The sequence below is a fragment of the Salmo trutta genome, chromosome 5 (genome assembly GCF_901001165.1).
Source record: "Salmo trutta chromosome 5, fSalTru1.1, whole genome shotgun sequence".
Classification (NCBI taxonomy): Eukaryota; Metazoa; Chordata; class Actinopteri; order Salmoniformes; family Salmonidae; genus Salmo; species Salmo trutta.
Genome location: NC_042961.1, coordinates 16,444,128 through 16,462,797, shown reverse-complemented (window position 1 = coordinate 16,462,797; position 18,670 = coordinate 16,444,128). Strand labels below are relative to the sequence as shown.

At 40.4% G+C, this 18,670-nt stretch overlaps 2 protein-coding genes and 1 long non-coding RNA gene across 3 annotated transcripts; 2 read left to right on the top strand and 1 right to left on the bottom strand.

Moving 5' to 3' along the window:
• The first annotated feature begins 232 nt into the window (after positions 1–232).
• Positions 233–2,338, top strand: LOC115193753 (interferon-induced protein with tetratricopeptide repeats 1). Its single transcript, XM_029752709.1, has 2 exons — positions 233–317; positions 436–2,338. Exons 1-2 carry the CDS (start codon positions 292–294, stop codon positions 1,751–1,753), a joined length of 1,344 nt encoding a protein of 447 aa, XP_029608569.1. The 5' UTR covers positions 233–291; the 3' UTR covers positions 1,754–2,338.
• Positions 2,339–7,706: 5,368 nt separating this feature from the next.
• LOC115193752 (uncharacterized) lies at positions 7,707–16,767 on the bottom strand. The gene is made up of 2 exons (XR_003878229.1): positions 15,871–16,767; positions 7,707–8,258 (listed from the first exon to the last, which is right to left on the bottom strand). It is a non-coding gene; the product is annotated as an uncharacterized LOC115193752 (long non-coding RNA).
• LOC115193751 (interferon-induced protein with tetratricopeptide repeats 1-like) lies at positions 13,422–15,593 on the top strand. Its single transcript, XM_029752708.1, has 2 exons — positions 13,422–13,531; positions 13,677–15,593. The coding sequence occupies exons 1-2, from the start codon at positions 13,506–13,508 to the stop codon at positions 14,992–14,994; spliced, it is 1,344 nt and encodes a 447-aa protein (XP_029608568.1). The 5' UTR covers positions 13,422–13,505; the 3' UTR covers positions 14,995–15,593.
• Positions 16,768–18,670: the final 1,903 nt, after the last annotated feature.

Sequence of the window (18,670 nt, the reverse complement as noted above, 5' to 3'; positions counted from 1 at the left end):
AGTAATTGGGATGATGGGTCGGTTGGTTGGTTGATTAAAGTTGATTGATCTTTAAATGTAAATGTTATTGGAATGGTGTCTGCAATGACCATTCACTTTAGTTTCTATTTTCTAGAAACAAAACTATGGCTAGAAATGAAACTTTGATACGGCTTGTAAAGTGAGGCAGTAAACAGCATAACCAGCTGATTGTAAGATAACAATGTGGTCCATACAGTATAAAATCAGGAGAGAAGTCAGTGAGGTAACTAAACAGACACTCATTTGCTCTTGAAACTCAGAGACCACAAGATGACTTTCTCTTGTCCAACTAAGAGGTAAGCTCTCGCTCGCTCTCTCTCTAAACAAGTCCTTGGTTCACCATCCAGGTCTGAAATATCTCCCTTAGTTAGTTCTAAACTATTTTGATTGAACTGTTGTCTTTTTTTTAACCAGAATGGCTCAGAACTCCTTGGAAATTAGGCTGCAGGGTTTGGAATGCCACTTCACCTGGAAGTTGGACTACAGCAGATCTAAACTGGAAAGTCTCAGAGAAACCCTGATAGATATCATCAGCAGCGAGGGGGTTCAATGTTCCTGGACGGGTCATCTGAACAACCTCCTGGCTTACCTACACCACGCTTTGGGCTCCACAGAGGACGCTCTTCATTGCCTGAAGAAGGCTGAAGAGGCCATTCGCCTAAACAGCCCAGACAACGTTGAGCTAAGTCTGGTGGTCCACTATGGGAACTTGGCCTGGGTGCACTATCACCAAGGGGAGCTGACAGAGAGCCAGACCTATGTGGAGAAGGTGGGGAGACTACTGCAGGACAACCGCTCGACTTGCCCAGGTGTAGTGTGGGGAGAAAGGGCCTGGACTTTGAATAAGTTTCATGTAAGCAAGAGGAAGGAAGCGGTATATTGCTTCCGGATGGCCTTGAAAGGGGACCCTGAGAACAAGGTGCTGCGCTGTGGCTACGCCATAGCATTTAGTAAATCTTTTGAAAGGAAAGACATTACCCCGAAGCTGCGATCTGAGATGTTGGAGCACCTACGGATTGCTAGAGAATTGGATCCAGAACATTTGACCATCACAGTGATGTACCTGCAGAGGCTTGCAGATAGTGGCCAGGTTGAGGAAGCACGTAAACTTGCAGAGGAAGTGATAGAGAAGCCTTTGGACAGCTTTGGTGGATTTGGACTCATACTATCATTTTTCAGAGAATACGTCTCTCATGATTCAAGCATTGACCTGGCAAGAAGGACAATGGAGAGACACCCTGATTCACGCCAACTGAAGAAGTATCTTGCACAGTGTTACAAATGGAAGATTTTCTCTCCAGAAGAGAAAAGGAACCCAATGAGGCATATTCTCATTGAAAACGCAGTCAACCTTTATGAAGAGGTGGTCACACTCTACCCAAAATCCCTTGCGGTAAAACTGGATTTGTCTGCCATGTACAAAGAATCTGGCAGAGTTGATAGAGCAGATAAGATATTCGAGGACCTGCTTCTTGATAGGGAAGGAATGGAACCACAGGATTTACAAACATTATACAACAGGTATGCCCAACATCTGCATTATGCCAAACAAGATGCTTCCAGGTCAATTGATATCCACAAGAAGGCAGTAGAAATTATGCTACCCACTGGCCAACGTGACAACAGTTATCGTGCTTTGTTGTCCATTGTCCATAAAGGAGGAGACAGAGCTGAGGAAATTGTGGACTTTCTGGATGGACTTGATGGAGAAGGTGCTGTCAGACAGTTCTAGACCTTTTTTTCCAATAAAGGCTTGAATTAACCAGAACTGCCTGTCGAATCAGTCAAATTTGCATGACCTGTTTATGATTGATTCATGTGGAAAATATATTCACTATACCACTAGGACAAATCTAGGGCAAACTAGGACAATTTTTCATTTAGTACAAACTGAATACCTTAGTATTCCAAATGTCTGTGCTCAATTTTACCACTGGGATTGCTGAGAGATGCATGATCATCAATACTAACACTGGAAAGGAAATTCAAGGCTGAGAGTAAAGTCATAAATATGTAGGCCTAACATGACAAATAAAGTTAACTGTGGACAAATGTACTGTAGACAAACAAATATGTTATTTTTATTGCATTATAGAGTAGAGAGGTGCTGTATAGCCTCACAGACAGACTATCCAGAGCGATAGGATATGATTTATTTTCTTTTCTTCACACTGGGCACAATAGATTCTGTTTCTGGAAAAGGTATGTAATGTGTAATATTATACTGTCTAATATCTTGTAAGTTCTTGTGAACATAAAGGTATTCTGTTCTATTCTTTTACGAGATCATTAATTAAAGAAATACAGTATCAGCAAACAACAACAAGTCATTTTATAATTATAAACCACTACAGTAGGTTACTAAAATGTTTTCATGCATAGCTGTGGATATCCAGTTGAAATTGTACGACTAAATACATTGACTATCATCAGCTATGGTCTGAGTTTGATTGATTAAGGCTCTGAAGGTCATGGATACGGTACAAGGTCAGGGTCAGGGTACACCGTCAGAGACAGAGAACACCACAATACAGCACAGAATGTTTCAGTGGAAAGCAATGGGGGGATGAAGGATGACAAGTGTCAGTTGATATCGCAATTCATCCATCACCTTCTCAGAAGTTGCTCCAGCAATCACAGTATCATTGCTGCTGAGAAAGATTGGCCAACAGTACTGTGCAGTATTTCACTAATGTTTTAAGTTCTAAGGTATGTGACATTATTGAAATACACATTACACTACACACCCATTGAGCTCCATGATTTTGTACAGATGGCTACCCGTTCAGTTTTAGTCAGAGGAAAAACAGGATTTGATGTGTATAAGTCGCCACCTAGTGTTTTAATAAAGACAATGCATCACTTCCCATTGTCTCGTGCATCACCACCAGTTCAGCATCCAAAATGAAGTCAACCTTTATGAGGTGGTCGCACTCTACCCACAATCCTTTGCAGTAAAACTGAAACTGTCTGGCATGTACAAAGCATCTGTCAGCGTTGATAGAGCAGATAAGATAGAGGATTTACAATAGATTCTTCAACTGCTATTTCCAACATCTGTTTTATGTCAAACAAGATGCTTCCAGGTCAATTGATTTCCACAAACCAGCAGAAATTATGCTACCCACTGACCGACGTGAGAGTAGTATTCGTGTTTTGTCGTCCACTTTCCCTAATGGAGGAAACAGAGCGGGGTAAAAAAAACGCCACCTGCTGGAGACTTCATATTTTGGGCCCATTTACACCTCTCGGTTCACCTCTCTCCCCTAACATGACTCTCACGCGCACTTAAAATGCGGCACACACCCATTTGCTTTAGTCTCTATTTGCTAGAAACTAAATTATAGCTAGAAATAAATCTGTAATACTTGAGGCAATAACAGCCCATTGGAAGATAAGGATGTGGTCCGTACAGCATAAAATCAGGACAGAAGTCAGTGAGGTATCTAATAAGACACTCATTTGCTCTTTAAACTCAGAGATCATGAGATGGCTTTCTTTCCCTAAGTGTGTTTCTCTCTCAATCTATCCCTCACTCACTCACTTATGCATTGTTAGCTGAACTTAGTTCTAAACTATTTTTGATTGAACTGTTTGTTTTTATAAAAGCTCTACAACTGGTATGCCCACCAGCTGTTTCATGCCCAACAAGATACTTCTATATCAATTATTTTCCACAAGAAGGCAGCAGAAATTATGCTACTTACTTATTAACACTGTGACAACAGAAACCGTGTTTTGTTGTCACTTGATCTTAATGGAGGAGCAGCTTTGGAAATTGTGGACTTTCTCAATGACCTTGATGGAGAGGGTACCGTTGGCCAGTTCTATACCTTTTTTTCCAATAAAGGCTTGAATTAACCAGAACTATCTAGTATCTAGGACAATCTAGAGACAAAAATTATTTAGTAAAAACAAAATACTTTCATATTAAAAAGTGTCTGGGCACAGTTTTAGCTACTGGGATTGTTGAGAGATGCATGATCATCCATACAAACATTTTAAAGTAAATTCAAGGCTGACGGTAAAGTATTCTAATTCCTGTAAACATGTAGGCTTAACATGACAAACATTTGTCTGGAATCAATATTTTCAAAATCAAATAATCAAATAAATACAAATTGGTCACATACAGGTGTTGAGCAGATGTTTTAGCTGGTGAAGCAAAATACTTGTGCTTCTAGCTCCAACAGTGCAGTAATATCTAACAAGTAATATCTAACAGTTTCACAACATATACCCAAAATACATGTAAATCTAAGTAAGGAATGGATTAAGAATATACAGTTGAAGTCGGAAGTTTACATACACTTAGGTTGAAGTCATTAAAACTTGTTTTTCAACCACTCCACAAATTTCTTGTGAACAAACTATAGTTTTGGCAAGTCGGTTAGGACATCTACCAGTCCCTCCTGCAGCAAAGCACCCCCACAACATGATTCTGCCACCCCTGTGCTTCATGGTTGGGATGGTGTTCTTCGGCTTGCAAGCATCTCCCTTTATACTCCAAACATAATGATGGTCATTATGGCCAAACAGTTCTATTTTTGTTTCATCAGACCAGAGGACATTGCTCCAAAAAGTACTATCTTTGTCCCCATGTGCAGTTGCAAACCGTAGTCTGGCTTTTTTATGGCGGTTTTGGAGCACTGGCTTTTTCCTTGCTGAGCGGTAAGAAAATTGAAGTGAGTCTAGGGCCAACTTTCTCCACCGATAGTACACATTCCTTCGTCTCATGTTCTCCTGCACACTTCTCAAATCTAAGAATCTCTCTCTTACACACTGCTGCCACATGACCATAAGCTTGGCACCTAAAACACTGTAGTATTTTCGTAACAAATTCTCTCACAGGATAACTGACTGACATATCCTGTGGCTCGGTTGGTAGAGCATGGTGTGTGCAACGCCAGGGTTGTGGGTTCGATTCCCATGGGGGGCCAGTACAACAAAAAAAACTTGCATGAAATGAAATGTATGCATTCACTACTGTAAGTTGCTCTGGATAAGAGTGTCTGCTAAATGAATAAAATGTACAAAATAATGTACTTTGTTGGACAAAGACTCAGCAGGACAGACAATGTCTTCACCGTTTCACCACTTCCTCCCCGGATCTGCATCACACCAAATGCTGGGTGTCACAGACACCAGGAATCTTCCATTTCAGCTGATCCTCCTCAACACTTAATGCTACCCCTGTTATCACTCCTTTCAATGGCGCCCTGCTCTGGAGAGCGAAGCAAGTCCCAGTCCTTGTCACTTGGTCTGGAGCACCTGCTCCCACTGGACGGAAGAAATACAATAAATCATCACAGGTCACAAGGATAGATTCTCTCCAGAAATCTCATTCTCACTGGGCCAGAATCTTACTTGTCGTCATTGGGATGAGGCATGAACTCGGTGGTTCTCACCGCTGGTACTTCATCCTCACTCTCGTCAGGTTCCATCTCTGAACTACTGGAGCACATGCCCCTCGTTTTGCACTTGACGCCAACCTTCCTCACCACACTGCTTCCCTCTACACTCAGCTCTTTCTCAGCATTCATCACTGCCCCTGCCACCGCAGTTAATTCATCCTCACTCTCGTCGCGTTTAATTTCCGTCTGTAGCTCTTCCAAAAGTTTTGTGAATTCCTCCATATCATATTCCCTCAAGACATGTTAAACTTTTACTTCTATTCTTGTCCACCACCTTCTCCTTCAGATCTTTCAGAAGGCTTGTGCATTTCCCCACTCCATATTTACTCATGTTCCATTTTCCATCTTGGCAGCCATGTCTCTCTCACCTCTATCGCTTAGATTCTGCCAGTCCACTCTGTCTTCCATCTGTTTTCCACAAACAAGTGCTGTGACATGGAAATATGGCCGTGTGGGAACCCTAAACATATAAAGTTGATCAATTTAACCTGTTTAGTTTTTGGAAAATGATTTCTTGCCGATATGAAAGATAAAGAAGGTCCACATGCTTCCAAAACCGTACCACAAGTGATGGGGGTTAATGTTCAGACAGAGTGTAGCAGCTCTTAACAACAATGAATTCTGAATTATATTTTTCCTGGCTCTATAACTTTCATACCTTATCATAGTCTTTGTCATGAGGGAAATTTCAAAAAACAGACAAAACCAACCTAAAAGCCATGACAACTTTATGGAGTATATTTTGTATCATATGCTTGGCTACTATTGCAGTTTGCCGAGGAAATGCCAAATATATTGAACAAAATATAAACGCAACATGTAAAGCGTTGGTCTCATGTTTCATGAGCTGGAATAAAATACCCCAGAAATGTTCCATACGCACAAAACGCGTATTTCTCTCAAATTGTGTGCACACATTTGTTTATATCCCTGTTATTGATCGTTCCTCGTTTGCCAAGATGATCCATCCACCTGACAGATGTGGCATATCAAAAGCTGATTAAACAGCATGATCATTACACAGGTGCACCTTGTGCTGGGGACAATAAAAGGCCACTCTAAAATGTGCAGTTGTGTCAAACAACACAATGCCACAGATGATTCAAGTTTTGAAGGAGGGTGCAATTGGCATGCTGACTGCAAGAATGTCAACCAGAGCTGTTGCCAGAGAATTGAATGTTAATTTCTCTACTTTAAGCCTCCTCCAACATTGTTTATAGAATTTGGCAGTACATCCAAACAGCCTCGAAACCACAGACCACGTGTAACCATGCCAGCCCAGGACCTCCACATCAAGCTTCTTCACCTACGGGATCGTCTGAGATCAGCCACCCAGACAGCTGATGAAACTGAGGAGTATTTCTGTCTGTAATAAAGCCCTATGTGGGGAAAATATATTCTGAATTGCCGGGCCTGACTCCCAAGTGGGTATATATAAACGCAACAATTTCAACGGTTTTACTAAGTTACAGTTCATATAAGGAAATCAGTCAATTGAAATACATTCCTTAGGCCCTAATCTATGGCCTTCACATGACTGGGCAGGGGCGCAGCCATTGGTGGGCCTAGGAGGGCATATGCCCACCCATTTGGGAGCCAGGCCCACCCATGCCGGCACCCCTGTCCAGTCATGTGAAATCCATACATTAGGGGCTAAGGAATTTATTTCACTTGTCTGATTTCCATATATGAACTGTAAAAGTATATTTTTGTTCAGTATAATTGAAGGAAACAATTCCCCTCTGTTTAAGTTCAGTCTTGGGTCAATGTATAATTAAATGTCAAATAGAAATGTATGGTTGAAGATAGAAGAGTGGAATGCACTAGTTAAAATTTGTGTATATGTTTGTTTTAAGTTGTATGTTTTGTAGTATTGCCAGTATCTCTCATACCCATTGTAACTTGCCTATTTTACCACATAATGTAATTTTAACAATGTATGTTTTTATTTGCATATGAGGTTTTTCTATTCATTAATGTTGAAGGTTGCTTCCAGTTTGAAGGACTGTCTATTACTTGTGTTGTGTCGTGACATTGATTTAGCTATGCATGGACATACAAGATAGGACTTGACAATGTGGCAGGCAAGACAGTAGCATAACCAATTCCACAAAGAGATATTATTCCATGGCAGTGCTCCACCCTCTATTCACAGACCTGTCCAAGTACAGTATAGGTTTATGTCAGGACTGGTTTTGAAAAGGTAATGCAGATGACTATCACACTATTTCACTTACAGATTTCAGGACAAGAATATAAAAACACCGGAACTCTTGTTGTGCAGTCTTTATTACATGAAAATATTTATATGCTTTTGTAAATGTAAAAAAATTAAAAATATGCCAGGTGTTGACAAAGCATGATAGAAATGAACTTCAACAGACATGATTCACATAGTTCCATCAGTATTTCTGATCTACCACTTATGAAACTACACTACAATCATTCTAAATAATCGTTGTTATGGGTTCATTGAACATCTGGTAATCAAACCATGTTCCGTATACAATGAAATGTAAACAAAGGAAAGGAGTACAGAAATGAACCTTCAGAAAAGTGTCCTATGAGATACACAGCTGCACAACTAAGTTGACATCTACAGCTGATGACATAATTACCATCGCAGGAATATAAAATACATTTAAAATGGGAAAACTGGACGGTCAAGGGTGAACTGCCACCGTGCCATGTATCTACAGGCCATGGTAAAAATGGTGTTTCCCTCCGACATAGCTCCCTTGTAGGTCTCACTGGGGAACATGGTGGCTTTCACTGTTGGATCCTCAAACATGCATTCTGTCCACTTCTTGAGCTCAGTGGTACCTTTCAGACAGATTGGAATAAGAGATTACATTTATTTGAGTTTTGAAAATGAGACTAATGAGTTCTTGTCACTAGCAGTGCACTTTGGTTGAGCCAAACTATATAAATCACACAAGCAATAGGACCATCTCATAAAACCTGTGAGAGATGCAATAAGAATGTGAATGATTATGTGAACTGATATTCATACACTAGGGCCAGTATTCACAAAGTGTTTCAGAGTAGGAGTATGATCACACGATCATATGATCAGGGGGGACCAGGGCCCATATCCACAAAGCATCCCAGAGTAGAAAATTGGTCGCAAGTTCTGAGAATAGAGACATTTTACTCCTACTCTTATGAGTAAAAATAGATTTTTAGGAAACCTCATGAGCTGTCCAAACCAGTTATGGGTTAATAGCAGGTGTCTTGATAATAGAAAAATGCATTGAGTCAGTGGTTTCTGCACCACATGCAATTGCTTTGGAGTTGTTAAAATGTTTTGATATTTCCATCCATAAATCATCTACAAGTACATGCAACAGTATTTGCGCTTTTGACTATTTCGATCATTTAATTACCTGCATCATGTTGTTTCAAGTTATCCCTTTGGAGCGCAACATCACATTGTAAAACAAATATGCCTACAATTGGGCAATTGAAGGCATCTAGGGCTTATGTTAACTTTGTGTTCGATGGAAATAATAGACAGTTTCTTACGTATGCAATGTTGTATGCAACATTATTGGCAAGTGACTTAATCTTGATGCCTGTCAGCCAAAACGATATAGAGTTGTAAGACGGGAGTGACGAGTGTGTTGATAGAACGGTAATATTGTCAAAATTCCGCTTTAACAACCATCAGAATTGCTTTAAAAAAAAGTTATTCATGCCAACATAATCAATAATTAAGAATATGCAAAGTGATCATGTCAGGCAAAAATTATATTAAACGTTTATACTAATGCTGATGGTTGTTAAAAGCGGTATTTTGACAATATCACCGTTATATCAACACTCCTCATTCTCGTTCTACAACTTTAAATTGTTTTGACACACAGGAATCAAGATCAAGTCACTTGCCGATAATGTTGCATATAACATTGCACAAGCAGCCGCACCATGCACAATGCCAAGCGTCGGTTGGTGTGTTGTAAAGCTCGCTGCCATTGAACGGACGAATCTGGATTTGGCAGATTCCAGGAGAACTCTACTTGCCTGAACGCATAGTGACACATTTTTTATTTGGTGGAGGAGGAATAATGGTCTGGAGGAGCACAGAAATGAACCTTCAGAAAAGTTTCCTATGAGATACACAGCTGCACAACTAAGTTGACATCGACATCTGATACCCTAATTACATAGAGGATATGTCAAAATAATTTTAGAATGGGAAAACTGGACGGTCAAGGGTGAATTGCCATCGTGCCATGTATCTACAGGCAATAGTCAAAATTGGATTTCCATTCGACGTAGCCTTTGTTAATAAAGGCCTTGTACAGTAGGTCTCATTGGGGAACATGGTGGCTTTCACTGTTGGATTCTCAAACATGCATTCCGTCCACTTCTTGAGCTCAGTGGGAATAAGAGATTACGTTTATTTTATTTTTTGAAATGAGACTAATGAGCCCTTGTCGCTCGCAGTGCACTTTGGTTGAGCCAAACTATATAAATCACACAAGCAATAGGACCATCTCATAAAACCTGTGAGAGACGCAATAAGAATATGGAGGATTTTGTAGACTGCTATTCATACACTAGGGCCAGTATTCACAAAGCGTTTCAGAGTAGGAGTATGATCACACTATCATATGATCAGGGTGGACCAGAGCCCTTATCCAAAAAAGTGTCCCAGAGTAGAACATTTGTCGCATGTGCTGAGAATAGACATTTTACTCCTACTCTTATGGGTAAAAATAAAAATTATGAATGAAACCTCTTTATTCATAAGAGTCCCACTTAGGATACAGATATTTAGGATATCTAATGAGCTCAGTGTTGCCAACTAATTTTCAGGGTATGTTGCTAGAGGCAGGTTGATTTATTGCTAAAAGTTGCTAAATGACATTGTGATGTCATTGCGTGATAACGTAAAACTGCGTCATTACGTAGAATAAACAATAACGTTACTCAAATTGACTGGCCATCTCGGCAAAAAATATGATTTCACATTTGTTCAGGTACAGACTCCCACTCTTTTCTGTACTTCTGGCTGTACAATTTTGATTGAGACATGTTGATTGATGTTGAAAGTTCTGTTCAAGATCAAACATTCGTGACCAACTATATTCATTGGGTTTGGCTCGTCGAACCCGTACCACTGCTGCTGCAGTCAGCCAACAATGATTTGCAATTTGCTGAAATTGCTGCTGGCCTGCTGCTGCCTGTGCACGAGCTGAGAGCCTGCTGCTGACGTCACTCACAATGCACTTTTGCAGCCAGGCACCTTGTGTTGTGACTGAGTGTGTGACAGAGAAAATCGTTTTTGTGTCATTTAGAGGTAAAATGTGTGCAGTTTAGCGTTTGAGTCACTTTTCAAAAGTTGCTAAAAGTTCCAAATACATTTTTTAAAGTAGCTAAATTTGTTGCTAGGTGCTGTTTGAAAAGAAAGTTGCCAGGGTAGTCTGAAAAGTTGCTAAATCTAGCAACAAAATTGCTAAATTGGCATCACTGAATGAGCTGCCCTAACGAGTTGAGTTAATAGCAGGTGTCATGATAATAGAAGTATGCAGTGAGTCAATGGTTCCTGCGCCACATGCAACTGCTTTGGAGTTGTTAACATAATGTTTTGGTATATGATCAATCCATAAATAATCTAGACGTACATGCAAAAGTGTCTCTTGCGCTTTTGACAATGATGTCGCATGAGGCTTATTTCACATGATATGCCTAAATACTTTTAAAACCAACTAGGCCAATAAATACATTTCTTTCGATTATTGAATTACCTACATCATGTTATTTCAAGTTATTCGTTTGGAGTGCAACATCACATTGTAAAAATAAAAAAAAATCCCTAAAATTGAGCATGGCTAAAGTTGGGAAATTGAAGGCCTCTAGGACTTATGTTAACTTTGATTGTGTTTGATGGAAATAATCAACATTTGTCTCAAATGAATGCAATGTTGTATGCAACCCAGACAGCACACATACATCTCACCGACGTCGGCCTGACAGCGGTATATAATTAGTAGATCGGGGTCCATTTAGAAGGTTGGCGGAAGGGCAGCTGTGAGTGTGGGAGGTCGAAATGCATGCACGCTGCACGGTCACATGGCCGCTCAGCATCACAGAGTCGGCCATAGATCGTGTAGACATCGAAATGGGGCCGAGTGTAACAATGCTGCCTTCTCTCGATGCATAATCATTCCTCACCCGCTGGGGCCACATTTCACATATTTTATGCATAGCCTACCCATGGACAGTCAAACATTTTCGGGTCATGGTTGGCAATACTTTTACCAGAAAAGATGTATGAAGCCTATAAGCTTAAATAACTTAATAAAAACGCATTTTCTGACAACAGGACTTGTCCCATACATTATTTTCACCACTTGGCTCAAATGTTACCATTTTTTGTAAATATATTCATCACACATTCACTGCAAAAATCAATTTGCCTGTAATAAAACCTTAATTCCATCTTTATCGAACTAACTGGACACCCTCTGCATAAGATATATTTTTGTTACATGTGATGTTTCGGTTTCTCTGTGCCTTGTTTCTCTCTTTATGCCGGAGTTCTTTTAAGAACTTGATTGTATAGCAGTAGCCTAATAAATTTGACATTAATGTGAACCTTCTCTTTTCATTTTACTTACAAACAAAATAACTTCTAGTCTAGTATAGTCCCACTTAGCTCAGTTGGTACAGCATGGTGCTTGCAATACCCAGGTTGAGGGTTCAATTCCCATGGGGGACCAGTATGAAAATATGTGCACCCACCACTGTAAGTTGCTCTGTATAATAGTCTCTGCTAAATGACAAAAATTAAAAGCCTGTTGTGTTTTATTATTGCCAGTATAATTTTGCTAATAATCTTTTCTATATTTTACATTCAAATTTGATGTTTACACTCATTTGGTAATGAGTAATTCAAGTCATGTAGTGAAACATTATTTGCTGTTGGGTCCAACCTCAAATAAAGGTATTTTTTACATTGTCTGTAGAGAGTTAGACAGCATGCAGCTTCGACGTGCATTGTCCAAATAGCGCCTGAAGGCGAATGCCTAATGCCGACGTCTTGGCGACATCTTGCCAATGTGCAAACGCTCTCCATACTACATCGGCCAGGCCGATGTCAGTGAGATATATGTGTGCTGTCTGGGAACATTATCGCCAAGTGACCAATTATGATGGTTGTTAAAAGCGGAATTTTGACAATATTACCTTTATGAAAACACTCGTCACTCTCGTTTTACAACTAAATCGTTTTGGCACACAGGCATCAAGATCAAGTCACTTTCCCCGGTCAATTGTAAGTGCTGTTATTGTAAAGTAGAAACGTCTAGGAGCAACAACGACTCAGCCGCGAAGTGGTAGGCAACACAAGCTCACAGAACGGGGATGCCGAGTGCTGAAGCGCCTAGCGCGTAAAAGTTGTCTGTCGTCGGTTGCAACACTCACTACCGAGTTCCAAACTGCCTCTGGAAGCAATGTCATCATAATAACTGTTCCTAGGGAGCTTCCTGATATGGGCCTCCAAGGCCGAGCACCCACACACAAGCCTAAGTTCACCATGCGCAATGCCAAACGTCGGCTGGAGTGGTGTAAATCATGCCACCATTAGACTCTGGAGCAGTGGAAATACGTTCTCTGGAGTGATGAATCACACTTCACCATCTGGCAGTCCGACGGACTAATCTAGGTTTTGCTAGAACAACGATACCTGCCCAAATGCATAATGCCAACTGTAAAGTTTGGTGGAGGAGGAATAATGGTCTGGAGCTGTTTTTCATTGCTCAAGCCAGGCCCCTTAATTCAAGTGAAGGGAAATCTTAACGAAACAGCATACAATGACATTCTAGATGATTCTGTGCTTCCAACTTTGTGGCAAAAGGCCCTTTCGTGTTTCAACATGAGTCTTGTGGAGTACACACCCATTTGCTTTAGTCTCTATTTGTTTGAAACGAAACTATGACAATAACCGCATAACCCGCCCATTGGAAGGTAACAATTTGGTCCATACAGTATAAAATCAGGATAGTCAGTGAGGTATCTAATCAGACACTCATTTGCTCTGTCTTGAAACTCAGAGACCACAAGATGGCTTTCTCTTGCCCAACTCCGAAGTAAGTGATCTCTCTCTCTCTCTCCCTCTCTCTCACTCACACACAAACAACGAGTAATTGGTTCATCATCCAGGTCTGAAATATCTCCCTTAAGTATTGTTAGTTCTAAACTATTTTGATTGAACTGTTTTCTTTTTTCAACCAGAATGGCTCAGAACTCATTGAAAATTAGGCTGCAGGGTTTAGAATGCCACTTCACCTGGAAGCTGGATTACAACAGATCTAAACTTCACAGCCTCAGAGAAACCATGATAGACATCAGCAGCAGCGAGGGGGTTCAATGTTCCTGGACGGGTTATCTGTACAACTTCCTGGCTTACCTACACCACGCTTTGGGCTCCACAGAGGACGCTCTTCATTGCCTGAAGAAGGCTGAAGAGGCCATTCGCCTAAACAGCCCAGACAACGTTGAGCTAAGTCTGGTAGTCCACTATGGGAACTTGGCCTGGGTGCACTATCACCAAGGGGAGCTGACAGAGAGCCAGACCTATGTGGAGAAGGTGGGGAGACTACTGCAGGACAACCGCTTGACTTGCCCAGGTGTAGTGTGGGGAGAAAGGGCCTGGACTTTGAATAAGTTTGATGTAAGCAAGAGGAAGGAAGCGGTATATTGCTTCCGGATGGCCTTGAAAGGGGACCCTGAGAACAAGTTGCTGCGCTGCGGTTACGCCATGGCGTTTAATAAATCTGTTGAAAAGAAAGACATTACCCCGAAGCTGCGATCTGAGATGTTGGAGCACCTACAGATTGCTAGAGAATTGGATCCAGAAGATGTGTACATCACAGTGATGTACCTGCAGAGGCTTGCAGAGAACGGCCAGGTTGAGGAAGCACGTAAACTCGCAAAGGAAGTGATAGAGAAGCCTTTGGACAGCTTTGGTGGATTTGGAATCTTGCTATATTTTTTACGAGATTACATCTCTAATGATTCAAGCATTGACCTGGCAAGAAGGACCCTGGAGAGGCACCCCAATTCACGCCAGCTGAAAAGGCATCTTGGGAAGTGTTACAAATGGAAGATTTTCTCTCCGGAAGAGAAAAGGAACCCAATGAGGCATATTCTGATTGAAAATGCAGTCAACCTTTATGAAGAGGTGGTCACACTCTACCCAAAATCCCTTGCAGCTAAACTGGAACTGTCTGCTATGTACAAAGAATCTGGCAGAGTTGATAGAGCGGATAAGATATTCGAGGACCTGCTTCTTGATAGGGAAGGAATGGAACCACAGAATTTACAAAAAATCTACAACTGGTATGCCCAACATCTGTTTTATGCAAAACAAGATGCTTCCAGGTCAATTGATTTCCACAAGAAGGCAGTGGAAATTATGCTACCTACTGACCAACGTGATAGCAGTATTCATGTTCTGTTGTCCATTGTTCATAATGGAGGTGACAGAGCTAAGGAAATTGTGGACTTTCTGGATGGCCTTAATGGAGAAGGTGCTGTTGGCCAATTCTAAACCTTTTTTCCAATAAAGGCTTGAATTAGGTAGAACTGCCTGCCGAGTCAGTCAAATTTGCATCACCTTTTTAATATTAATTAATGTAGAAAATATATTCACTCTACCAATACACCACTAGGAAAAATCTAGGGCAATCTAGGACACATTTTGATTTAGAAGAAACTGAATACCTTAGTATTAAAAAGGTCTGCACTCAATTGCATGACCATCAATACTAACACTTGAAAGTAAATGCAATGCTTATAATAGTCTTATAAATATGTAGGCCAACATGACAAACATCTGTCTGGAATCCACATTTTGAATTGAGTCTGTAAAAATGTACTTTGGACTAATGTACTGTAGACAAACTAATATGTTATTTATTAAATGTTTCATTATAGAGTAGAGAGGCCCTGTATAGCCTCACAGACTGACTATCCAGATAGGATCTTATTGATTTCATTTTCTTCACACTGGGCACAATAGATTATGTTGCTGGAAAAGGTATGTAATGTGTAATATTGTACTGTCAAATATCTTGTAAGTTCTTGTGAAAATAAAAGGTATTATGTTAATTAAGAGATCATTAATTAAAGAAATACAGTAACAGCAAACAATTCCAAGTTATTTTATAATACACCACTATCCCAGTAGGTTACTACAATTTCGTAATGCATAGCTGTGGATATCTAGTTGAAATTGTACAACAAAATACATTGACTATGATCAGCTATGGTCTGCGTTTGATTAAGGCTCTGAAGGTCATGCATACGTTACAAGGTCATGGTACACAGTCAGAGACAGAACACCACAATACAGCACAGAATGTTTCCATGGAAAGCAATGGGGAATGAAGTGTGACTAGGGTCAGTTGGCATCATAATACATCACCTTCTCAGAAGTAGCTCCAGAAATCACAGTATCGTTTGGGCAGCAGGTAGCCTAGTGGTTAGAGTGTTGGGCCAGTAACCGAAAGGTTGCTAGATTGAATCCCCAAGCTGACAAGGTAAAATATGTTCTTCTGCTCCTGAACAAGGCATTTAACCCACTCTTCCTAGGCTATCATTGTAAATAATACTTTTTTCTCAACTGACTTAACATTGCTCCTTCAGTTTTAGTCAGACAACTACTTCTCTCGAAAGGGTTTGACAAAAAAATTGATTTTATGTGCATAAGGCGCCACCTGGTGTTTTAATGAAGACAATCCATAACTCCCCATCATCTCATGCATCACAACCAGTTTAACATCCATAAATTCACCCATGTGTCTCTATTTGTCATTGATTGACTGACATGCTGAAGTCAGGTCAAGGAAAACTCCTGGCCTTAAACATAACATTCTCATTCCATCTCTCTTCTCCTGTCTCTGGTGGTGTACCTATTCATAGTAGGTGAATCCATATGTGAACACAGGGCTCGTTTATTTACATTCTGTCCCTTACTCTTCGATGGTATATACTGTTTCTCTATTTGGTTATCTCTCCCCTAATCTTATATGGCAGGCCTAACAGAAACGCCTGAAATTAGATCCCCTACATCCTGGATCTGACGTGAAGAAAAAAAACTTTCGGGGGTGTTCTCTTCTGCACTGTTCAACCAATCCAGTAACTGTAGAGTAGTTAAAATGGAGTGTCGCCACAGATAGAACAATGAGACAGATATTTCACTGGATGTATAAATGTGAAGCATCCGGAAGCATCCGCCATCAAGCCTATTTGCTGGCAATGGGAGAAGATGGAACGAGATGGATTTTGGTCAACATTCTGCAAATCTTCTCATCAATGAAACATTTGATCTCAATACAGTTTTCTGTTCCCAAAACTAAAATATGTTATGAACAGAACGGACTAAGTTTTGTAGACTTCCCCTTTGTCATAGGTTTTTTTTAAATCGCGCTGTTAAGGAGTGCAAAGGCGATTTGAGTTCTTACACTCACTCACACACACACACACACACACACACACACACACACACACACACTCTCTTCTATGCAGATCTATAGTAGAATGCGCCAATAGGCTCTGCCCACCTCCTTTCTTGTTCTGCCCACTATGACACATTTTTCCTATTGGAAACGACAGGCTTTTTTTTCTTTTTGTCTATCGTTGGTGTCTCGTTGTTAACTTCCAAAAGCGGATTTGCGTCACAGGCTCTCTTTCCATTTCTTCTGAAAACCAGAACATCTGGTTAGGGGACACGGCAGAGGCACAGATTATCGATTATATTGACCAGAAACTCCAGAAATAAATAGTAATTACGTATTTTTGAGGCACACTAACTCCAAATAGTGTTTTTGTAGTTTTGTTTTTGGATAAACGCCAAAAATAAGGTCAGCGGTAAACACAGGTTTAGGAGATCTTAAACGTTTATTGGTCATCTTTGTCAGGCTAATGTAACTTTTTGTGATTTTTTTAAAAGCACATAAAGGCTTCATCATTCATAAAGGTCATGTTAACTGACTTATATTATCTCACAGAACAAAACGTATAAACTCTCCTAAACGTATGTTAATTATCCACATAGGAATGCCTGAACCAAAGATTATGGTCATACTGACAAAATACATGTTTCTCCGCCCTAACAATGGGAGTTGTTGTCCACAAAGCGGCACTTTCTTTGGATTGGTGGATATATCTCATTGTAATCCTCTTTTGAATGTTCGATGAGGGTTGTTGACGTCAACCGCACGTATTCAATAGAGAGATGCTATGCTACTAGCCTCAGACCATGCATCTCAAGACAACTCCGATTAAGTTTTTTTTTTTTTCAAAGTTGCTGGTATGTCACGTACCCTCGTAACAGCATTAGCATTACGAAACTTATTTTCAATCAAATAAACCTCACGTAGCAAATAAGTCATGCATTTTTTTATTTACCAAATTCGACACTCCATACAATTGATTTCCATACAAAACGTCCTTCCTTGGTTGGGGAAACAACAAAAAAACGTAACATGCTGGAGGGAGACAGATTTTCCGCCGAGTTGGGTCTACCTCTCTAACTGAACGAACCAGATGAAATTTATTTCCAGGTTTAAGGACTACAACAAAGATATGTATAACTATCCCAAGATAGATCTTCTGTGCCGTTCACAGGGAGCAAATGAAGCATAGTGGGCAGAACAATAAATGAGCTGGGCAAAGTCAAGCACGAGATATTGGCGCGTTGTAGCAACTATTTGCATATTGCCGTTAGGTAACGCCTCCTCTGTGAAGTACGCGTGTGCACAAACTCAATTCAACACTGCACTCCTTCTAAACAACGCATTTTTTTTTACTTTAGCAAAGTGTCAACTCTATAAAATTTAGTGCACTGTGTTCGTAACATATCTTAGTTTTGGGAATTTAAAAATGTATTGAGATCATATGTTTAATCGATGAGCCAATTAGCAGGCCCAGTTTGAAACTTTAGAGGAGATGGGAAACTCCATTATTCTTTTGATAACGCCATTGACGATGCATGGGCAACGTACACAAAGGGCCGCGCTGTGCATGCTGAGCTATTTTGGGACATAGAGCGCTCTCCTTCAAAAGGGTGAATGGGAGTCAATTGGGCGCCAGCTCAAATCAAATTTTATTGGTCACATACACATATTTAGCAGATGTTATTGCGGGTGTAGTGAAATGCTTGTGTTCCTAGCTCCAACAGTGCGGTAATATCTAACAATTCACAACAATAAACAGAAATCTAA